The 25,148-nt window shown below is 31.4% G+C and overlaps 2 protein-coding genes across 2 annotated transcripts; both read right to left on the bottom strand.

Annotated features, from left to right (window-relative positions):
- Window positions 1–15,969: 15,969 nt before the first annotated feature.
- Window positions 15,970–21,303, bottom strand: LOC107071517 (uncharacterized). The gene is made up of 2 exons (XM_015330566.2): window positions 21,171–21,303; window positions 15,970–21,017 (listed from the first exon to the last, which is right to left on the bottom strand). The coding sequence occupies exons 1-2, from the start codon at window positions 21,211–21,213 to the stop codon at window positions 20,236–20,238; spliced, it is 825 nt and encodes a 274-aa protein (XP_015186052.2). The 5' UTR covers window positions 21,214–21,303; the 3' UTR covers window positions 15,970–20,235.
- Window positions 21,304–21,317: 14 nt separating this feature from the next.
- LOC107071525 (alpha/beta hydrolase domain-containing protein 17B) lies at window positions 21,318–24,821 on the bottom strand. Its single transcript, XM_015330582.2, has 3 exons — window positions 22,710–24,821; window positions 21,749–21,881; window positions 21,318–21,668 (listed from the first exon to the last, which is right to left on the bottom strand). Exons 1-3 carry the CDS (start codon window positions 23,354–23,356, stop codon window positions 21,585–21,587), a joined length of 864 nt encoding a protein of 287 aa, XP_015186068.1. The 5' UTR covers window positions 23,357–24,821; the 3' UTR covers window positions 21,318–21,584.
- Window positions 24,822–25,148: the final 327 nt, after the last annotated feature.

The following is a 25,148-nucleotide window of genomic DNA, read 5'->3' as shown; positions in this document are numbered from 1 at the left end:
TATACATTAAATATATACTATAAGTGTACCAAATATATATTATATATATTAAATATACTATATATTTATATTTATAACATATACTAATATTTAAATATATACTATATTCAATATCTATAACATATATATCAAATATATATTAATATAATATAGTTAATAGAATATATAATAATAATAAAATATATAAAATAAAATAAAAATATATAAATATATATATAATATAAAATTATTTATAATATAAATTATTTATATTATTATTATTATTAATATTAGTTAATATATATATTATAAAATTAAATTTATTGTAAAATTGTTATTTGTTGTTGTATTTTTTCGTAAATGACCCATAAAGTATTTTTTAAAATTAATTCTTGAAAATTATCACCTGGCCCCCTAACGACGTTTGACTGCGTACACGTGTGTGCGGCCCCATTAAACTGTTAAATATAATTTAATTAGAAAATTGTCACAAAGTTTAATTTTCTTACTTTTTCATTCATTCATTCATCCATTAATACATCCATTAATTCATTCATTTATATTTCTGTTCTTTTAATTTTGGCGAAACGATCGGAAAACACGCAAACGATCGATCTTTGTGTCACGATTATTGTATTACTCGTTTCCCAACCCTTTTCTCCCTTTAGCTAGCATCCCTTTATATCTGTCTTTTCTTTAGTTATTTTATTTTCACGAGAGTCGTGCAATACCATGCTACTTTCCGATTGCTTTGAAACAATTTTTCATTCCTCCCCCTTTCTCTTTCTCTTTCTCTTTCTCATACTCTTTCTCTGTCTCCCACTCAAAGTATTTTTAGATCTCAACGACTGTATATTCGCGATCACCATTGGACAACGGGAATATATATGTATGTGATGCCGTATAATATCGCTAATGGTTCCGCCATGAATATCGTAATACTCTTTCGATCGGACAAATCCATAAACGTCACTCGTTAATGTTCGTAATATCGACTAAATTTTACCTTTTCCATGAGAGTTTCCATGTAATTAGATCAATTCACTACCACCACTATTTCTCACACCCTTTTCTCACCCCTGACTCTCCCACCCCTCCCCTCCTTTTTCCTGTCATTAAAGGAGAGAACAAGAACAATATAATATAATAATATTTATTATATATTAATTCTATTTAAACTAATCTATAGTAATTGATAATTAGTAGTCTAACTAATATATTGTATAATAACGTTAACATATATATAAAATATTATATATATGTTATATATAATTATATAACCAAATTATAATTTTAAATATATATATATATATATATATATATACATAAAGTTATAAATAAAATAACAACCAATGAGTGTGTTCCGGCATCACGCACATGTTGTGTGTGAGCGACCATTAAAGTGTTAATATATAAAAAAAAAAAAAAATGAAAATAAAGAGGAATAAATTGTTCGTTCGTAAATAAATAAATAAATAAATAAATAAATAGAAATCTTTAAAATAAACAAACGGTAGGTAATTTAAACGTTCCAAAGTATTATACAATACAAATTAATAAAAACACCTGCTGTTGTTATCCAACAACTACCTGATACCTATGTGACATTAAACACATTTGATATAGGAAGGATTTAAACAAACAAAACAAAACAATAAAATATATATATATATTAAAAATAAATAGAAACTTTCGAAAATGTTAAACTATGATTATATTCGAAATAATCGACGATTCTCGTTTACTTTCTCTTTCGACATGGTGAAAATAAAAAACACATGGCAAATGAGAAAGAAAGAGACAAAGATTTGCATAGAGGCCAACCAACCAATCAACCAACCAACCAACCAAACTACCACCTTTGATGGGGGCATACAATAATAAAGGACAACACACGCAAATCTTTTCTTTTTTCTTTTTTTTTCTTTCAACTTTCTCTTCTATCTCATTCGCTCTTTGACCGTAAGAGAAGACATACATACACATACACACATACAACACACGAACAAACGAGATGACAGAGTTAGAGGATGAGGCAAACGAGTTTCTCTCATCTGTAAGAAGGAGAACTCTACTCTTCTTCTGTAAATGGCAAAAACGGCACGCGCCAATCTCATATGATAATACACACGTTACACATCTCTCCTCTCCTCTCCTCTCCTCTCCACTCCTCTCCTCTCCACTCCTCTCCTCTCCTTGTCTCTCTTTCTATCTCATGAAAAACATTTATTTCGTATTTATTCGCGTGCGAGAATTATACCAAACGCAATCACTAACACTATCCCATATTTTTCTACCCTAATATATATTACCCCATTATACATATGTTGGGTTGTATGCATATGTGCATGCATACTTACACGTAAGAATCTCTACTTCTTCTCAGCACGTGCCGAGAACTCGACATTGCACTGTGTTAGAAAAGAAGAACAAGGGAGATGAAGAAGAAGAAGAAGAAGAGAGTGGTGGTGTAAAATAAGTCTTCCCCCCTTTTCCCCCTATTTCTCCCTAACCCTTTCTTTTCTTTTATTTTTGATTTCTTTTCTTTTCTTTTTTGTTCTTTTCTTTTCTTTTCTTTTACTTCCCTCTTTTATAATTTACCCCTTTGGGTAACACGCTTACAATGAATTTCTGCTTAGGTTTTTATTATTGCTCTCTAATGTTTTCTTGTTTTTTTTTTATTTTTTATTTTTTTTTTTTAGAAATTAGAAGACAAGATGATTTGACTGTAAATTGTAATAAGTTTTACGTTAAATTAAAATACGAGAAAATTAAACAAAACAAATAAATGCAAATCTTAACCGAGAATAATCAAAGTTAGGAATAAGTTTAAATAAACGAAGATAGAACAAAATTAAATAAAAAAAAAAAGAAAAGAAGACACGATTATTTGACTGTAAATTATAGCAAATTTAATTTTAAATTATTTTGTAATTTTAAAAACTAAACGAAACTAAACGAAACTAAACGAACACAAAAAATAAAATGCAAATCTTAACCGAGAATAATCAAAGTTAGGAATAAGTTTAAATAAACGAAGATAGAACAAAATTAAATAAAAAAAAAAAAAAGAAAAGAAGACACGATTATTTGACTGTAAATTATAATAAATTCAATTTAAAATTATTTTGTAGTTCTCAAACTAAACGAAACTAAACGAATACAAAAAATAAAACGTAAATCTCAACCAAAAATAATAAAAGTTAGGGATGCATTTAAAAAAAAAACGAAGAGGGAACAAAATTAAATTAAAAAAAAAAAAAAAAAAAGAAATACAGAAAGAAAATAAGGAAACGTGTGTGAGAAAATGTTGAAAAATTCAATCCCGTTAAGTGGTAGTAGCATTCGCGTGTCGATAAAATGAGTTAGGTGTTTACATTACACTTATGTGTTACGTCTCAAGTATAAGAGAAAGGTGAAAACAAATAGGTGGGAGGGGGAGAGGGGGGATGAGGAGGGGAGGGAGAGGGGGGAGTTAGTAGAAAGATGTTCTTCGATGACTAGTACAGTACTATACAACAGGTTAGAAAAATAAAGACGAAGAAGAAAGAAAGTCACAACCAAAAGGTGGGGAAGAAAGAGGAGAAAGAGGAGAAGAAGGAGGAGAAAGAGAAGGAGGAGAAGGAGGAGAAGGAGAAGGAGGAGGAGTTGGTAATCTTGATATTACGAATTCAGAAAGAAACCGCAAAAGTTCAAGTATAGCATTAGCGGGTCTTTGCACTTATACGTAAGGGCACGAAACGAAAGGACTATGCTAAGTTTCAAAACTCGAATTGCCACTTTTTGTTTCTTTTTTTTTTTTTTTACACCGGGCCTATTTTACACTCGTGTAAAAAACACTGGAAGGTTAGAAGAAGAATAAATAGAAGAAGAAGAAGAAAAAAGAGACAGAAATCTAGTTTGTATCTACAGTATTTCTTTTTATCTATATTATTTTTGGTTGTGTTTGTTTTTGTTTGTTTTTGTTTGTTTTTGTTTGTTTTTTTTTAAGACAAACACATTTTACAAATTAACCAAATTTACAAAACAATTGAACAATAGTATTAATAGTCACAAATGATTTTTTGTACAAATGTTATAACACAATTTTCCCATGTAAGTTTTCATACCGATGGAAGAAATAACAAAAATGTTTGAAAAAGAATTTGAAAAATCAAACGAATTTATATTCCAGACAAAATAAAATTTAAAAAAGAATATATATATATATATATATATATATATATATATATATATATATATATATATATATATATATTTAAATGTAAATAGTTGAGATATTATAATCCTTGACAAATGGGAAAGGACAAATAATATATTGTTGAAAAAAAAAAAAGAAATGTCTCTCTTAACTTGTTAAATTCCTTCGTCGATTGTTAGAAGACACGAACGAGAGAGATATAAACTAAATGCACTTTTCGAACAAAAATGCATTTACCCTAGCAAGAAAAAAAAAAAAAAAGGAAGAAAAATGTCGTTTTTCCACGACAAGCGGGGTTAGTGGTGGTGGTGGTGGTGGTGGATATCGTATTTTAAAAAGCAGACAAGTTGCGAAGGCACGTTGGGGGGTTGAATGTGGGGGGGGAGGGGTAAAAATGTATCTTTTCAAAGGGAAACAAATACACAGGTAAAAGAGAAAAATTCCTATCGAGGCCGAAACGAGAAAACGATAGGTAAAGAGAGAGAGTGAGAGAGAGAAAAAAAAGAGAGAATTTCGAATAGTCAGGAGAAAAAAAAAAAAAGAAAAAAAAGAAGAAAAGGAAAAAAAAATAAAATGATCGATCTATGAGTTAAACAGGATTTCAAAGAAAAAGAAAAAAAAGATCAAACGAAATATATAGGCTCTAAAAGAAAACAACAAAAGATAAAAATATAATTTAGGTGATTTTATGGGGAAAAATGTTGACCGAAGTATTTTGACTTATCTATTTTTATCTTGAGAATTTATCACATTGTTAAAGATAAGTATTAGGTAGATTATAAGACCCATTTTTTTTTTTTTTTTTTTTAAATTTATTAGACATTATCTGCATAGAAAGAAAAAAGAATTTAATTCTGTACACGCAACTTTAAAAATATAATACATTTCAATTCAATTGGTTAATAATATTATTAGAAATTTAATGAAAAAATTAATTTAATTAATTTTTATATTTAAAGTAATGTAAATTTTAATTAAATTAATTTTTGTAATTATATTAATATAAATTTAAATAATAAAATATTAGAAAAATAATTTTTGATAATTACCAAATATTAGAAAAATAACTTTTATAATTACCAAATATTATAAAAATAATTTAACAATTACAAAAAATAATATAAAAATAAATTTTCTATTATTTGAAATACAACGAACGATATTTTTAAACATAAATCAATTGCAATTAAATTTATTACATCATTTTAATTAAATATCGTGTTATATATTTTTCCTTTTCATCCCATTTAACAAAACCAAACCAAACAAAACCAAATAAAATAAAATAAAATAAAAATACAAATAACATTGATCTATAAAAAAAAATTCATATTATCGATCGTAAACCCCTCGTAGTGCGGTTCGGTTAAGATTTAGATCATCTTAAGAATTTTTAAAAAGAAAGTAGAGAGAATTGAAACAAGGAGGAGTGAGAGGTAAGGAAAAAGGGTAGGGGGAGGGGGAGGGGGGAGGGGTTGAGAAAGGGTAGTAACAGCTAAGTGTCATTGGTAAAGGATGAATGATATCGTCCATTGTGTCAGAATTTTTGAAAATAATGAGGTAACTCATTATGCGAAAAGAAAGCTTCGCTAGTTCTACGCTACTCATTTTCTTTTTTTCTTTTCTTTTATATTTTTTTTATTTCTTTTTTTTTTATTTTTTCATACAGATAAGAATACGAATAAAAAGAAGACACACACACATATATATATATATATTTATATATTGGATAATTTCAACCGAGTTTCCTGATATTATTTATTTCGATACAAAAGAAAAGATGTTTTGCAATAAAACAAAAAAAAATATGTAAAAACAATATTTGAAAAAGTTATTTCAAGTAATTATGACAATAAACAAATTAATAAATAACGAACAAATCTATCGAATTATTTTGACAATTTAATTAGTGCAATATTAAATCATTGTAATTTTGGTATAAATCATACTATTAATTTTGATCATAAATATTAATTTTATATTTATGTTTTAATAGATTTTCTATAGCAAAACTATCTCATTATTTTATAAAAAGAAAAAAATAATAATAATATAACAAAATGACGTTAAAAGTAAGAAGAAGAAGAAGAAGAAGAAGAAGAAACCCCAATCATAAAAAACGTATCTATATATATATAGATATATATTTTCAAAATGATGACTATCTATTTAATTAATCATTTAACAATTAGCATCTAAAACAAGTTGAAAGGAAACAAATTGTTTGTCGAATAATAATTCTACCATGATTGTGAATTAATTTCGTTCGTTCCACTTGAGTAACTCATTTTCAAACTCGTTAGAAAAAACACGGAACTTTTTTTTGAAGAAGAAGAAGAAGAACAAAAAAAATGGAAAAGAAAATAGGCCAAGCAAAGAGACAACAACAACAACAACAATAAAAAAAAAAAATCAAATAAGAAAAAGGAAAATAAAATCGAAATACAATTCCTGTTAACATTTTCTCTCCTGGCTACTCCACACCCCCAACCAACCCCCCCGTTCTTCTTCATCTCCTCCTCCTTCTCATCTTTCCTCTTTGTCTTATCTACAGTTACTCTCCCTCTCTCTCTCTCTCTCTCTCGTAACATTGCACTCTCTGTAATTTCTTCGCAAATTGCAACTCACGACATGGCGTACACCCAACGATTATGTCTATCATCGAGGTTGAACGTTGAAATGAAATAAGTAGCTAAACGCGAATCCTTCGGAATCGTCGACGAAACCTAAAAAAAATCGAGTCACGAAATATTGTCCCAAAAAAAAAAAATAAATAAATAAAAAATGAATCCATTTTTTCTATCTTATTGTTTTAAAGTTCTTTTATCCTCTTCTTTTTTCTTCTCTACTTTCATCGTTAAAGTTACATGGGGGAGGGTGGGGTGGGAGAGGGAAAGTTAAATTAGCAATCAGCCTGTTATCATTTCTCCAATTTTTTTTCTTTGCCCCCTGCAATTTCTTATTTTTTCTTTTTTCTTGTTCTTGTGTGTGTGTGTGTTTTTTTTTCTAATCAGCCAAATTTGAAACGATAATATTTGTATTGTATAAAAAAGATACTGTAAAAAAAAAAGCACAACAAAAAAACCAAATAAATTCTATGGGATACCAAAAGTACCAAACTCTAAAAAAAACAAACACATATTAATTTAAATAATAATAACCTAAATAAAACCTATATTATCTTAGATACTTTAAAAAAAAAAAAGCACAAAACCATAAAAAAATAACAAACAGTATAATTTCTAAGGGATACCAAAAGTACCAAACTCTCCAAAAAAAAAACACACACACACACATTAATTTAAATAACAATAACCTAAATAAAACCTACATTATCCTAAATACTTTCAAATACATACAAACCTAAAAAAAAAAAAAAAAAAAAATAAATTCTAAGCTGTAATAAAACTAAGAAAAATGTAAAGTTTTGAAAAAAAGTAAAGTAACAAAAATAAAAATAGTATAATTCTCTAGTTCTACGAATGCTTCCTAAAGATTGGTGGTGCTTTTCTTACGTTGTGCCAGATGTAGCCTTACCCATACCCATACCCATACCCATACCCATACCCATAGCCATAGCCATAGCCATAGCTGTAGCCTGACCACTATCGGAGCCGACCGTGCTACGTCGTTACGTTCGAGTTACGAGCCTCATCGAAGAAGAAGAAGAGAGAAAATAAAGAGAAAGAGAAACGGAGGGAGAAAACCGGTTTGGAAGTAAGAGAGCGCGTTGGGAAGCCGGTCTGGTTGCTTGCTTGCTTGCTTGCTTGCTTGCTTGCTTCCTTCCTTCCCCGTACTGTATTTTACTACGCTTAGCTCCCTTCGACTTTCTAGACTTCAATCGTACTTACATACATGCGCGATTATCTTTTGCCCTGGACATTCAACGTCTTCTTCTTCTTCTTCTTCTTCTTCTTCTTCTTCTTCTTCTTCTTCTTCTTCTTCTTCTTCTTCTTCTTCTTCATCTTCTACCTTCATTTTTTCTTCTTTTTATTTTTATTTTTTATTTATTATTATACTCGACCTGTATCAAATTTTCTCCGTCAAGTTCATACACGGTTCAATGAAATCATGTAATTGTAAACATTTGTCAAAAGTTTATTTATGAAAATATTCAACAGCACCAATTACACAAAGAAGAAGAATGAATAAAGGAAAATACGTGCAAAAATGTGAATATTATTTTGTACAAAAAAGAATGAATGCTAAGGGTAACAGGTAAGAGGATCAGAGAAAACGGTAAATTCCTTTGATGTTGGATTAAAAGGTTTTTTCTATTTGAATGATCGATTGATTCCTAACAAATTCTATGAAAAAAAAAAAAATGAAAAAAGAATAAAATTCAGGATGAAAATTCGTGAACATATCTATACACACACCCACACACGAAGAAATGGGGTAAATAAGAGGATTAGGAAGTGGTGTAGTTGGTTAATACAGAACTAAAGGGAGTTTTACGGTTAGAATGGAGAAGGTGGTGATTGTAACTGGTGTGTCTCAAACTGTAGATCGCGTGTTGAACCCAAAACCGCTGGTTGCAGTACTGTGTCGAAGCATAGACAACACAACAAACAAACACATTCGCTTTGCTCGTACACCTTCGTTTGCTGTTGCTTGCTTAAGCCACGCGTAATTGCAGGCGTAGCCTCTGTCCTAAGCCGTCAGGGTTGCGTCTAATTTCTATTTAATGAACCGTCAAGAGCAACCAGTGCTGAGATTGTATTAGTAGTAGTAATAGTAGTAGTAGTGGTAGTAGTGGTAGGTAGTCCGTTTGATTTCGAAATCAAAGTGACGTAAATCGCTCTTCTCTCCTATCTCTCATTCTCATTCTCCTTCTCCATTCCCTACAGCTAGTCTAGTCCGAACGAAAGCCAAGGATTTGCTTTGTCGGTAAAGTAACGATACGCTTATGCTATTTGACGTAAATGGATTTAACTTATCGACTATGAACAACCAAACTCATTCCCTCTCATTTTCCTTCGGGTAACTTCCTAATTAATGTAACATGAAGGGGATGAAGAAATCATATAGAATTTTCGAATATGAGTTTTTTTTTTTTGTTAAATTCAAATTCATTAATCATAGGAAATTTTCGAATTTGATTTGTTTAAAATTATTATAAAATAATTAACTCGTATTTTATATATCTTCTATATTAAAATCTATTATGAAGTTTATTTATTTTAATTCGGTAGTTTCCTAACTAATATAACACGGGGTGTGTGGGGATTCCCTATAAAGGAATAATACGGAATATTCAAATATGATTTGTTTAAGATTATTAAAAAATAATTAACTCGTATTTAATCTATCTTCTATTTTAAAATCTATTATGAAATGTATTTATGTGTGTGTGATAGGTATCGAATAAAAGTATTTATAATTAAAACGTTGACATATGACGTCTGTAAATTTGTTATTGTATAATTATTTTTTTTTAAAGATATTATTCGAACATAAAGTTTTACATATCTATATTTGTAAATCATGGAGATTACGTTAGCTTTTGCAATCAATTAGGATTATTATAAAAATAACTCGTACAAGCTAATTTGTACCGTATAACTATTTTTAATCATCTGTAACTTTGCCATGTTACTTTTAAATCACATACTTCAAGTATTTATATAAATACGTATTTTATATGTTTCATTCATATTCAAAAGTTTTTTCTTTTTAAACTTATTTAATAAAATATAATAATGTTACGTTATACTATGCAGTTAGGTATTTAAAATACAATATTAAAAGTATATACTTCTCAAATAAAAGTTGTTAGGAATAAAACTAATCTGATTTAAAGCTCAACTTTGGTTTTTTTTCTTTTTTTTTTTTTTCTAAATATAAAGCTACATTTCTTTTCATGATTGCATTATATTCAACATATTAAATAAAACACATTTAATTTCCATGATTTACTTACTTAATCTTTGAATGTCGATAAAAATATTTTGTAATAAAATGAAATGACAGGAAATGTTGTAAAAAAAAAAAAGAAAAAGATAACGCGTATCTGACAATATTATTATTCGATACTGTAAATGAATTTTTAGAAACAATAAATTGTCGTTAATGCGTTTAGTATCGACGAATTTCTAATAAAAAAAACAACAACAAAAAATTATTATTTAATATTCTTTTAATAAGGTGTATAAATTTCCATTGAAATTATTGGAAATCTCTTTAACTTTGGTGTAATCTAGTTTGTCGTTAGAAATTTTGTCTTCTTTTTTTCCTTTTTTTAACCCCCTCTTGAGAGACTGATATAAATAGAAATAAAAAGGATCGAGTGTATATGCAACGGTGGTTAAAATTTATGATCCGGACTTATCTTTAGAAAACTTCTGACGTTTAAATAAAGTGTAGAACGCGGATAAAATAAATCGCAACGCGTCTCGACGAATTCACCCCCCGAAGTTGTTTGGAATGTTATGTTTACGTGAAAACACAAAACGATTTATATTAATAAATAAAAGTATATATATATATATATATATATATATATATATATATATATATATATATGTGTGTATGCTGAGTAACGGTAAAAAGTAGATCGTTTTTAAAGGAAACCCCGTTCTAAAATGATTTACGACTTTTAACCAGCACCCTTTACCTTTTATCAATGGCGGCCATTACTTTCTTCCACATCGAGGACATGCATGTACTTATATCGGGAAAAGCTGCAGTAAAGAATGCAGTTCTAGAGTGTCGCGTACTTTGAACAACTTTTCTTTCGCCCTTGAAACTAAAAGGGAGAAAGAAGAAGAAGAAGAAGAAGAAGAGGAAAGAAGAAGAAAGAAGACAAGACACTACGATAACTACGACTATGACGACGATCCGTGAGGTCATTCTCACATGGCAATTTTCAATGCTGGTAAAAGAAGAAGCAGTGCTCGTTCCCTTCAAAGGGGGACGACGACGACGACGACGACGACGCCTATTATACTCGGCATCGAACCACGAAGCACTGTGCCCAAAGAAGAAACGCGTCACGCAACAAAACACGCGATAAAAACTACTCTCCTATCAACTTTTCCTTTTTTTTTCTAATTTTATTTTTATTTTTTATTTTTTATTTTTTATTTACCTTTTCTTTACTTTACTTTGTATTATTACGTTTGATATAAATCACTCAAAGGAATAAGAATAAAATGTACAACGCAAGAAGATTATCCCTTTAACGGTGTCAAATAAAAAAAAAAAGAAACATGATCAAAAGAAGACGCGCGGGAATTTTTCAAATATCGATGCGACTCCTAGCGGTACAACGCAACGCAACGCAACGCGACGATATATATTTCGATTCGATCAATCGATTAGTAAAAATGATTATACATTCACCACTTACCACAAAACAAGTGTTACAATGTCCTCCTCCCTTGCATCAATTTCTTCCACCACATGCACACACTTTTTTTATTCTATAATATCCTCTTCGAAATGATTATTCTATTCCCAAAATTAAACGATTGAAAATATCTGGCGGTTTTTTTTTTTCTTCAGATCGAAGTAAACTTCAGGTCACTATTACTAATGCGGGTGCCAATCGGCCATGAAAAAACGCCGAAAAAGAAGCGATCGTTGTCATGGAGACTCCATGACGCTTCTTTTTAACTTACTCGATTCGAACACAAAATAATTTGAAAAAACACTTTCCGGTCACTCAACCAATGTTCACTGTTTTGTATTTTTCTTCTTTTATTAATCAATATAATGAATTATTTACGTATATAACTCCGTGTAATTTATCGAATAAATAATAAACGTCGGTCGATTATATTAACGATTGAAGAGAAAAAAAAAGAAAAACTCTCACAAAACGAATAAAAATCGCGTAAGGAAGCCTTATTTCTTCCACCCCGTAATCGTTTTATTATAATACGACATAGAACAACGCGAACGAATAAGTTGACACGCGTAGCGGACGGAACGACACATATGTTTCGCGCACGACGTTCGGATGGCAACTGCCGCTACAGCCGTTCGCGTACCCCCACCACTCAGCGCCATCCCTACCACCAGTCAATCGACTGGCGCGCTAGGGTGTCTCTTTCTTTCGGTCTCGTTCTTCTCTCTCTCTCGCTCCCGTACACGCAACCTCGCACGCTCCCTACCCCCACCACCATCACCAATTCTACGACGGACAGAAAGGTCCACGGCCATTCTTCCTTCGGTCCCTTCGAGTAGCTAGCCAACACGATATGTTCCTTTCAATTCACTTCGTTCCCCTTCTCCATTCTTCTTACCGTTCAACCTAACATAAGCCTATGTATATTTCGCGTCAACGTGATTGCTTTCCTGAGATTCCGTTCGTATATCCCTCTCCCCCCCTCTCCCTCCTCCACCTTTCTATTCACCTTCCTCTTATCTTCCTTTTTTAAAATGGGAAAATTAAGGAGACATTTTTTTGTATCTCTATCTATCTCTATTCAAATCTTTCTAATATCGAAATACCACGATTAGTATTCATCCACTTGTTATTTACTTTACCGTTATATTGATTTATAAAAATCGAAATAGTTTATTTTCATATCGAATCGAATTGAGAATTATTGCTTATCAAATCAATTGTTAATGTGCAAAATCTCAGATTTAAAAAATGTATACTTTTTGTTAATGCTTTTACAGTTTATTACTGATGCTTTATATGAATTAAAAATTTCCGTATCGTTTGTGAAATTTGAAGCAAACGTAAAGTGTTATATTACTGACTTTTACCTGAATATAAATGATTTATTATTATTATTATTAATAAATTGGATTATTCGTACATTCTTTTCAGTTTTATCTTTTCGATTAGTTTAATCGATAGATCTTCGATAAAAAAAGAAAAAAGAGATGAATTTTCCAACAAACATAATCACATACTGCATTTAGAGAGTATACAGGATTCGCATGAACCCCTTTCACTGACTAGCATGTTCTTCACCGACCAAAGCTCTTTCCTGGTCCTACCCTTTCCCTTCTCCCTTTATCTTACTCCACCATTCGACGAAAGCTAACAGAACGTTCTAGTAACGAGCGTATGGAACAATGCATATTAGTTCTCTGGACCGAATATCGTTGTGTGTACATATGTAGTATAAATACATACAAAAGAAAAGAGGAATGGTCTACAGTTTCTGAAGAGTTCAGTAATTATTCAAAAGAAAGTTATGCACAATTAAATTTTTTTTTGTTTTTTTGTAAAAAAAAAGGGAAGAATAAATCAGAAATTTTTTTTGATTACGAGCAAAAAGCGTATGAAACAAGTAATGACACTTTTTAAACAAACGTCATTTAATTAATCATAAATATTACAAACAAATAATATAAAAGAAAACGAGATTTTTACGTAACACACACACACACAAGAAAAAAAACAAAAACAAAAAACTTTAAATTATTATTTTATAAAGTATTGTATAAATAAATAATCATAATATTGCGTATTGAATACAAGTTTTGCTTGCTAAGTTTCATTCTAAAAAGTGACTTTACTTGTTTTGTACGATTACTACTACGACTATGAAGAAGAAGAAGACGACGACGATGACGACGACAACGACGACGACGAGGACGACGAGGACGACAACAACGACGACGACGTACCGTACGAGAACTCGAGTCGACGGCGTCCAGCAACCTGTTCTCATTTTTATCGTCCGCATCAGGTTTCAGCGCAGGTGAGCCAGCCAAGCCAACAGAAGACAAGTCCGAGGAAAGAAGAAGCCCCAACTCTGTACTTCTCTTCAAACGACGTTTCCTCCCCTTCCTCTTCCTCCTCCTCCTCCTCCTCCTCTTCACCTCATCATCCTAGCTGCTCCTGCTGCTGCTGCTGCTGTTGCTTTCAAGTTGAATACAACTTGAAAGAGATTGGCTTTCGTTATAGCAATATAGAACAACTTATTGTTAACACTTGATATACAAGACCAGTCATTTTGACTAATCAGGTCATTTTAATTGAAAATTTCTACTTCATGTAACATTTGATTTCTGTAAATAATTAAACGTGTTTTGTTATTTAAAAATATTCTATAAATCCAATGATCTATTAAAATTATTCTTGTTAAACATTTGTTGTTATTGTTTTAAGAATAATTAATAAAGACTGGATGCCTCAAAAAGCATTTTTTTATACACCAGTCATTTTAACTAGTGTGATAGAAATAGGTATATTGAAAATGGTGGTATATTTAGTATTAAATATCTACAAACGTAATACATATGGGACATTTCATGTCAAATCGACCACTTTTGATCCCAACCCCTTTCAATTTTGCTCAAACTTTTTTGATCAAAAATGATAAAATAATTTAAACGTCTAATACCCCATATATAAGTAAAATAACCAGGTGTCTAGGTAACCAGATGTAGACAACAACAACAAAAAAGTCATGGAATTTCTCATTTTTTAATAAGGTAAATGAGATCGTTTTCTTTTTTCTTCTTTTCAGGACAGAATGCGAACAGTCAAGGTGTTGGATAATAATAGAAGACAACAACACTGTTTTATATCTGTGTGCTTAAACATGTAATTTACATCGTAATTATATATCGTGTTTTAACATTTCACAAGATTAATAAAGTACTTCGCAATTGTACCCCATCATAATACAGTACGCTCGAGTTCGAGTGTGTGGTGTGTGGTGGAAGTATAAAATTCTAAAATAACCCCCTAGCAAAGAGGAATTATCTAGAAATATTTATATATATATATATTTCTTATTTTTTTTTTTTTTTTTTTTTTCTTCTTCTTCTTCGTTTTCTTTTTTTTTTGTTCTATTACTAATGTATAATAATCATTTCTCTGGTATTTTTTCTTCCTACTTTCTTTTCTAATTTTAATCCAACTTTTCTCTTTCTCTCTCTCTCTCTCTCTCTCTTTCTATTTATATTTCTCTCTCTCTCTTTTATTATTCAATCTACTTTTTCTTTCTTTATATGATTATTATCGTAAGAAATGATAAGTTTTAATTATTATTCCGTTTTAAATTAACAATTAATCTTCGGTATATTCGTTCAAGACGGTCGACCTCTCATCCTTTTTTGTTCATCTCCCTCCCTCTCTCTCTCTCTCTCTCTCTTCTTTCTTTCTTTTTTTTTTTTACTTTCTTTCGTATTCTTATCCTTAACCATTTTTTTTTCTTTTTCTTTTACTCGAAGAAAAAGCTGCAATAGTCACGAACATAAATTTATACACCATTTTCTCGACCGACAGAAAACGCTTTGTTATTTCAAAATGAAATCTAACGTTTTCCTACCCCTCACGACCTTTACTTTCCCTCTACAACTTGGTCCACCCCCATGAACTCATGAACACACAGTGACCGAAGTAAAGAAGAAAAAAACAAAAAGAAATGAAAATGAAAACTGAATGAATTAAGATAACGTTACTTCTAATATACCGTTTACACGCCATTATGTACAATTAGAAATACCGATGTTAATGTATCATGGTGATGGTAGTGGTGAGGTAATGGTTTAAGGTGATGAGATAGTGTTGTTGTGATAAATATTATTCGGTACAACAAATCGAGTTATGATTTAATATGTGAACATGAACATTTAATATGAAAAACAAAGAATATTTTTAAAAACAAACCTGGTCGATCATCCCCCCCAACATGCGATAGACGCACGGAAAGGGATATGTGTGTGTGAGAGAAAGATAGATTGAGAGAGAGAGAGAGAGAGAAAAATAAAAGGACCCCAAAAAAAATGTAAACATATATACGTTGAAAATTGTCATGCGCCGTAGAAAAATTCTTGTTTTTGTTAATGCTGTTTCTTTCTTTCTTCTTCTACTTCTTCTTCTTCTTCTTCTTTTTCTCTTTCAATCTTTTTTTCTTATCGAACACGAAACAACGCCAAATATCTTTTTATTTCATTTATTGAGAGATTTACGAAATACTTAATTAGATCAGTATAATCCTACAAGAAGGGAGGGGGGAGCCAATGGAATGAATAATAATGTACGCATTGATAAACGATGATTGTGAATCGCTTAGATAATAATCTTTAACAACTTTTCGTTTATACACCTCTGTTCACTCGTTCCTTTTACGCTATACGAAGAAATCATTGCAATTGGATTCATTTATAATAAGGATCGAAAAATCGATGAATAATGTACACAGATAATCCCTTCATTTGCACGAGTTAATTGGTTGGAAAACAAAGGTAAATGGAAGGGAACCTCTCCTCCTCCTCCTCCCATGTCCCTCCTCCCTCCCCAATGAAAAGTCATTTAAAATAAAAATCGATTTTGAATATTTTTTTTTTTATAATATGTATTTAAAATGTTTTATTTGAAAGTAGATAAGTAATATTAACGTTAAGTAATTGAAATAATATTACATTAAGGATGGAATATACATTTGAATTTGAATGTTCACATAACACATATTCGCAACGATGGAATCTGGATAAATTCAAATGCGTTATAGGGAATCCAGGTAAATGAAGGGATTACTGTATTATGTATGTTGTAATGTGTGTTTGTGTATGTGTATGTGTGTCTAAATTACATACAATACAATTGGAAGAACGTCATTTGTATGATGAAATGATTTATGAAAAAAATACGATTGTATGATATAATATATATTAGATGATATATAAGATGGAAAAAAAAAGTAAAACAATTTTGACGATTCACGTTAGTAGAAGAAAATATTCATCGGAATTTCATAAGAACTGGAATCGATGAATAATAAAATATTTCGATTTTATTTATACAGGTACCTTACGTGAATTGTTTCTCTTCTCTTCTCTTCTCTTCTCTTTTTGTTATTTCTTTATTTTAAAATAATAAGAATGTTAAAATTTGTCAAACACGCGCGAGATCGCAAAATTAAAAATGCAACAAAAGAATAAAAAAAAAAAAAAAAAGGAAAAGATAGAGTAAGTTTGTAAAATAGTAAAAATATAAATGAAAATTATTTTAAAAATATAAATACCGCCGATCAAAATGGTAGCGTTCTACTTTACCACGCGATCTCCATGTTCAACAAACGGCAAGTACTCTTTTCATAGATTACCACGATGGAAAGGTGTAAAATAGTAACCGATCGAAATAAACTATTTTTATTCATTATTTATATCTTTCTATCTTTCTTTGTTTCTTTTTTTATTATTATTATTATTCGACTTTCTTCTTATCACCTACGAATCATAAGAGAGATATTTATGGTACGATCGATAATGAAAGTTCAACGATGTAAGTATTTAAATGAAGTATTTTTTTATGCGATTCGAGGCTACTTTAGCCTACTTATCAACATTATCTTCTTCTTAATCTTTATATATATATATATATTACATATGTATATACATATATAATATATATAAATATAAAATTAGTGAGGTCGTCAAGAAGAATTTAGTAAAATCTAATCGTTAAAAAGTAGCATTGCGTGCGTGTATGTATGTGAGTGTGTGTAAAATAAGGGGATGTGCTGTTCTAACAAGTTGAACATTCAACTATCCTTTTGTTTTTTTTTTTTCATTTAATTTCAATATTTATTTTATATTCATGTTTGATTTATTTTTATTGAATTTTTTCTATTCCATAGGCTCTCCTTTTTGCTCTGATTTCTTCGCAATTATCGTCGTAAATAAGAGAGTGTGTGTGTGTATTTATGTTTTATATGTTCTCTGTATGTAGTTTTTTTTTTTGTCATTTTTATAATTTTTTCTTTTTACCTTTTTTTTTAATTATTATTATTATTATTAATATTAATAATATTTCTTTAATGCGTATCACTAATAAAGAAGATGTTCTAATTGCACTCTATATACATTATCGAGATATAAAAATACTAACGAGAAACATACCCCTATAGACAAGATCCTTCACACGATTCGCTTCATTAGAAGTTAACTAATTCATAGTCAAATTTGGCAGTTATATTGTCTCTAGCTATTTCCATTCTTTTTAATTTATTGTTGCTTGCGTTAATAATAATATTAATCCACGTCACGATCGGCACGTATTACCTTTTCACAACGGGACACGCAAAACGGTAGTAAACCCGTTAGAAATCGTATTATTACAACGATCTCTCGCAACACGTCATACATCATATTATTTTCTATATACCATATCTTCTTATCCTATAAAAGAGAATCTTTATACTTCTATCTTGGAAGATATATCTCAGTCCTTAACTACACCACAGATAACATCTGTAAGCTTTTTCGCAAAAGCGTCAAATCTTACATGATCGTCCATTTAAAAATCACACAGCTTTTTTTCTCATTGCTTCTTTTTTTCTTTTCTTTTCTTTTCTTTTTTTTCTCTTTTTTTTCCTTTTTTTTTTTTTTTAAACACGATCAAAAGAAAAAGAACGAAAAATAATAATTATTATTATTATTATAATTATTATTATTATTATTATTATTACTATTATTATTATTTTAATATTAATATGCGAAAAGAAAGATCATTATCATTATCATTATCATTATAATCACCATTATCATCGTCATAATCTTAGTCTCTTCGTTATCATCGAGAATGATTAACTAAATTTAGCAATTTCTAATTGTATGAATCTCATCTTATTTTTTTTTTTTCTTAATCGATATAGATAAAATGTATTTTTTGTTTGTTTTGTTTATGTTAATATAATGTGTATTAAGAAGCGATAATTTAACATCTCACAGAGATGACCTCTTTTCATTTTTTGTAATTCATATTTAATTTTATTTTATTTATTATTATTAATAATATTATTATTATATTATTATTATTATTATAATTAATATTATTATTTTATTTTATTTTATTTTATCTTATGAGTTTTTCTTTTTCATTAAATATCTTTTTAATATTATTTTTCTAACCATTGTATTTCTTTATAAAAGAGTATCATTTTTTATTCTAACGATGTTGAATGAATTAATATATATATATATAGTATGATTCTAACTTCACATACTATCGCATTATCATTATACAATGACAATAGTGCAGATCAGGAACCATACTTCCTGGCAAACACAACATTTTGATCAATCAGCTAGATCCCACACGCAATAATGTTACATACTCGTGTATCATGTGTGTTTGTAGATGTTACTGTGTCGTTAAAAAGAAAAAAAAGAAAAATAATAATAATACATTTTAATAAAGAGAAACAATGAAAAATAAATGCACCAAAGAGAAATTTGATAAAACGAAAAGAGTGTATCACCGTTAGGTGTTATTATTATTTATCTTAATGAACATAATCGCTATTAACAAAAATGTATGGTGTATATATATATATATATATATATATCTATATATATTATTTTATATAAATTTTCTTTTCCTTTTTATCTTTCTTTCAAAAAAAAAATAATAATAACGAAATAAAATACAAAACTGAAAATATAAGAAAAATGTAAATATTGCACAATGATAGTTAAAAATTATTCTGCTTTTTTTTAAACAACAAAATAGAAGGAAAAAAAAAAGAAAACATTACTATACATGCACAATGATGAAATCTTCAAAATCACTTATAAAAAGAGTTATATTAATAACGAACAAACAAAACTAATATTAATAATAATAATAATAATAGTAATAATAATAATAGAAATAATAATACTTGTAATATTTGTAACATCAATGTGTTCCGCAGTTATATTGCATGGGAATTTCGTTTAACACCACATCATCATCATCATCATCATCATCATTATCGCGCGCGCATGCACACAAAACAAATACAAACATGCACGAGTTTGATAGGTACGAATACGATAAAGGTGGATGCGCGCGCGAGCTAGCGAGCAAACTCTTACGTGCACACACATACATACTAAATCTTTTCACATTCCTGAAAATGGAGTGTAAAGTTTATAAACATGTGAGTATGCTGTCACGTATGTTAACGTTATATCACTGACGTTAATATAATAGCCTAAAATACGTCAACGTAACGAATAATAAAAATTTGCATCTTCTCTCGTTTTATCTTTTTTTTTGTTTGCTTGTTTGTTTGTTTGTTTGTTTTTTTTAAAGGTATTTGGAAGAGAGAAATTGGCGGAACAGCAATGAGCGAAATGTATCAGAGTTATTAACACTTAGTTTCTAATGACGCTCTTTGAACTTTATCAGAGCACTCTATGACCAGTTTCTCTTTCATCACTTCAGAATAACTAGCAGAGCCTTCGGCCGAGGACGTTTGCTGACCGACCTCTCCTAAAGACAATACCTCCGTGCTAGTGGGTGAATAACTAAGCGTCGTAGCTTCGCTAGTCAGTGAAGTTACACAACTGTCGTCGACACTTTTACTACGTGGTGCACATTTAGTCTTTAAAAATTGTTGTATATTTAATGACAAACTTCCCTGCATCGACGTTCTTTCGTCAATAACGACGTTCTTCGGCAAATTATTTTCCGTTGGTTGTACGTCCAATCGGGATGGACTTCTCGATCTTGGTACATGCAAAGGACTGTCAGAATTTGCCCCTAAATCGTTAGATAATATCTTCGAACTAGCTGCGAGCCTACTAGCACATGGCGAGTATTTTGACGAGCTTATGGTGATTTTATCAGGTTCTACAGTCAACGACGATCTACCAAGATTTCTTAAAGGATGAAAATTTCCACTCCACAAAAACTTTTTCGTAGTAGACTCGCAATGATACTTAACACTTCGATTACGTTCCTCCTTATCGTCGATCTTCTTCCCTTTCGTAATACCCTCCACAATCGAAGTACGTAAGCGTGGTTTACGATTTGATTCTACGCCATTGTAATAAAACTGGGACAAGGGATTCTTTTTGTCCGATTTAATATTACTATGAGCTGTAGTAGTAGTAGTATCCTTTAAATCGTTACTTCCTTTTTTAGCACCTGCAGAAGCATTTGAAAATGAGGGAATTGGTTTTAATTTTCCATCCACATACTTGTAATATTTCGACAAGCTTGCTAATTTTTTGGTAGATAGGCCAGTATTATTTGTTCTAACATCGTGACAACTATTAGCACTCTCCAATTCTGTTTTACCTTGTTCATTTTCCACTGTACTGGTAGAATAACTTTTCTGCATCGGATTCTTTAAATTGGCATCTACGTTCAGTTTCTTAACATGTCCATCCAAACACGGATCCACATTCTTAGAGCGGTTTTTCTTTGAGATCTGTTTAAAATAAATTTCTTGGCTGTCGGCCAAAGAAGCAAAAGGTAATTTACGGGCGAGGACCACATCGTCCACAGAAGTAAAAGATGACTCTTTATCACAGGGGAGGACAGGAGCCTTCTCCCCTGTGGGAGGTGACTGCTAGACAAGTTTTTCTGTCAGAGAACTAGTTGAAATCGAACTGATGGTATTTGAATCATTCGCAGTACTGCGACTCTGACTGCTAACCTGTGTATCTCCACCTCCCTGCCCCCCTGACTCTGGGAGAGGCTTAGTCGCCGTCAGTTTACCAATTCTATGCTTACAAATTGCTTCAGTCGTTCATAATATTGGTTGTAAAGTTCTACGTCATTGTGACCGGCTCCCTACAAGAAAAAGAAAACATTAGGAATGCATCTTATTTCAAGAGCTAAACATTGTCTTATTCTAAGTACAAAATACATACATCAATCCACAATGGTTCCACAGCTCTCGGACACCTCTCATAAATAGCTTGTCCATGACTGAAATCTATAACGTCGTCTGAAGTACCATGAATAACCAAAACTGGAGACGTTACTTTGGGTACCTTATCTATACTGTAATCAAAAAAAAAAAAATGTAACTTATGAATTTAGACCAGAGTAGATAAATAGTTAAGAAAAGATAAGTGTAATCTTAAAATAATGATAACTTTTAAAAAGAACACAATAGCTTCATAACAATTTCAATTAAAAGAAAAACACAATGAATTCTCATTGTGTTTTTCAATGAAAAGTATGTGATATGTTTTTGTGCATAAATAACAAAGGTTATAATCTTTAATTCGACACGCATGCGATATACGTGGAAAAAAAGTTAATACCAATTAGCGAGTTGCGATAAGGAACGACGAGCGATTTATAGGTTTTCATGACGCGAGTGAACCAAACTTTTGTTGCTTCTTAAAACGTATACGCGAAAATGTTCAATAATTGGATTTTAACAGAACGTCATAATGCGAGACTCATAATACAGGCTTAATTTCATGTATCAGTTGTTACAACAGCCAGTAAAAAGCACGTGTATGTCAACATAGATCTATGTTTCTCTCTCTTTCTCTCTCTCTATCTTTCAATCTATCTCGTCTATCCTATCTCTGTCTCTCTTTATGTATTGCTTTCATTTCTGTCGCACGCGCATGTCGCGGTTGTTCAGACGTATCGTATCGAAATGAAAGCTAGTACATAGAAATATATATTTTTTTCTTTTGTGGTAAAAGGATGACTATTACGGATTAGTTGCGGGAGTACGCGGACACGTAAGAAAGATGCGTCATCGTTGAGATGTAGAACGTGTCTTGTTAACGAGAACGAGAGAAAGAGAGATAAAGATAAAGATATAAGCGAAAAGAAAGTAAAAAAAAAAAGGAAAGTAGAAAATCTTACTTGGCAAAGGCGTCGAAGAACCAAGTTCTCTTAGTACTTCGAAATGCAACACGCATGCCGGACATGAGCGGCGAATGCAGAACGACCGCGCCAACCTCGTATCTTGTAGCAAGATCGACGGTAGGCACGGTTCCGATACTTTGACCATAGAGAATAATATTTTCCGGGCTGATACCGTATCGCGTTCTTAGAGCATGCCAGGCAGCGTTAATATCGGCATAAAGGTTCTTCTCCGATGGTTTACCATTTGATAATCCATATCCCGAATAATCGTAACTGAATATATTGCAATTAATCCTTGATCCTAATCCAAGATAGACGCTAGACATCTGGCCAAGATCTACGGCGTTTCCGTGGGAGAATAATAATGTGAATCGTGCCGTTGCCGAACAACGTACAAATACGCATGCTATACGATTTCCTCGAGACGTTCTCGCGTAAAAACCTTCTACGGATTCCAGTTCTCTCTCGTTGTATTGCCACTCGGCACGTTCCGATAATGATATCGTAAACTTCGAGGAACCCTCGTCCTCGATAAACGTGTACGTAGGTTCCGGAGGTAGGAACGCTAGCTTAGCGGCGATTCTCGATGGGCAGGGCGGACAGCAAAACAGGCAACACAATTCACTGAAGTTGAAGTTGTTCATCGTTATTTAATCGCGAATTAAGAAAGAGAAAGAAAGAGAGAGAGTAGTAGTTTCTTTTCTTCTTTCTTTTATTCTTCTTTTTCTTTTTTTCCTTTCTTTCTTTCTTTCTTTTATTTATTTATTTATTTATTTTTTTTATTCTTTTCTTTTGTATTTTTTCTTAATCACACACGCGAAAGCACCCTCTATCCTCGTATCCTCGGACGAGCTTCCGCATCGGGAAAACACACGTCGTCGATTACTTTTCTTTCTCTCTCTCTCTCTCTCTTTCACACACACTTTTAACATACACACATACACACAAACGAGCACACAATTATTACTCACTCACTCACTCACTCACTCACTTTTTCTTTCTTTCTTTCTTTATATTTCTCTCGTCTAACCGGACACACACGCACCCGATTTCTTAGCGCGCACTACCGTTTTCGCGCCTACTCGCTCGAACGCACCGTCATTTCATTATCTCTCCAGATTTATACTCCCTCTCTTTATTCTCTCTCACTCTCTCTCTCTCTCTCTTTATTCGTTCACGCACGTTTTCTATCTCCCTCTCTCTATCTCTCTATCTCTATCTTTCTCGTGTTCACCGTACGACGCGCACGCTACCAATGTCTCTCTTTCTCTCACAACGATGATGCGGCCATGACACGACTCACGAAACGAACGACTTTTGCCCTCCTGCTGCTCTTTCTCTCTCTCTTTCTCCTTTAACTATTCTTTTGCGACCGCGTTTCTTCGCTTGCTTTTCGTTCACTCTCTCTCACTCTCTTTCTCTTTATGTACCTTTATGTACCTTTCTCTACTACTCTTTCTCTCTCTCTCTCTCTCTCAGTTTCTCCTTCTCTCTCACTCCCTCTGCCAATCTCGCGCGCGCAACTTCTCCTACTCTCTAATAACACCTCTACCTCCTCTTTCTCTCATGGTAATCCCCCCTCCAACCCGACACCCACTCAACGTGCCGCACTTTCATTGTCTCTCTCTCACTCTCTCTTTCTCTCTCTTTCTTTCTTTCTCTATCTATCTATCTATCTTTCTCTATCTATCTATTCCCCTTTCTCTCTCTCTCTCTCTCTCTCTTTCTTCTCTTTGAGAGCAAAGCGCTTGTCGCTTCGCGAAGAAACAAAACCTCCTATCGCTCCAGACGATCTCTCTTTTCCTTTATCACCTCCCTTCCAACCCCCTTTTTGTAAAGGCACAATCGACGCCACGCGAAAGAGTATAATGCGAAAACCCTTTCTAGAGTCGATGTTATATACGGCGCATATAACACTTGCGCACCAGTAGGTTATACTTTACGATTGTTGCCAACTTCAACGAGATCAAGATTTATTTATTTTCAAACTTCAACGCATCGTTTAATCTTTGTTAATCATTTACGAATACATGAAACGTTTTTATCGGTAAGATTGTAAAAAAGAAAAAACCGCGGAGATGATCTAACCCAGCATCCTCGCTTTCTCATCCACCAATCACAGAGGAGAAAATCGAGATATCGAGATTTGTCGCGATTTATTGCAGAGAGCGCCACGAAAGATTTAATTTGATTTTTCTTTATTTCATTTGTATTGTTATTTATTATTATTATTTGATGATTAGTGCGTGATAATAAGAAAAAAAAACATTTTAAAATAGTACGTGAAAGTAAGAGGAATGAATTTAGTTAATTTAGTTAGAAGAAATTAATCGAACCAATGAAATGTCATCGTCTTTTGTTTTCTCGAATCTGCGTTAAGAAAGAGTGGATAAGCGATAAGGTTTGTGATTGGTTAAAAACGTTTCGTGGTGGTTT

This window comes from Polistes dominula, unplaced genomic scaffold, assembly GCF_049000335.1.
Source record: "Polistes dominula isolate Pdom_NZ unplaced genomic scaffold, Pdom_raw_medaka contig_11, whole genome shotgun sequence".
NCBI classification, from domain to species: Eukaryota; Metazoa; Arthropoda; class Insecta; order Hymenoptera; family Vespidae; genus Polistes; species Polistes dominula.
Note: the sequence above shows the minus strand (reverse complement) of the source record. Positions and strands in the feature narration are given on the sequence as shown.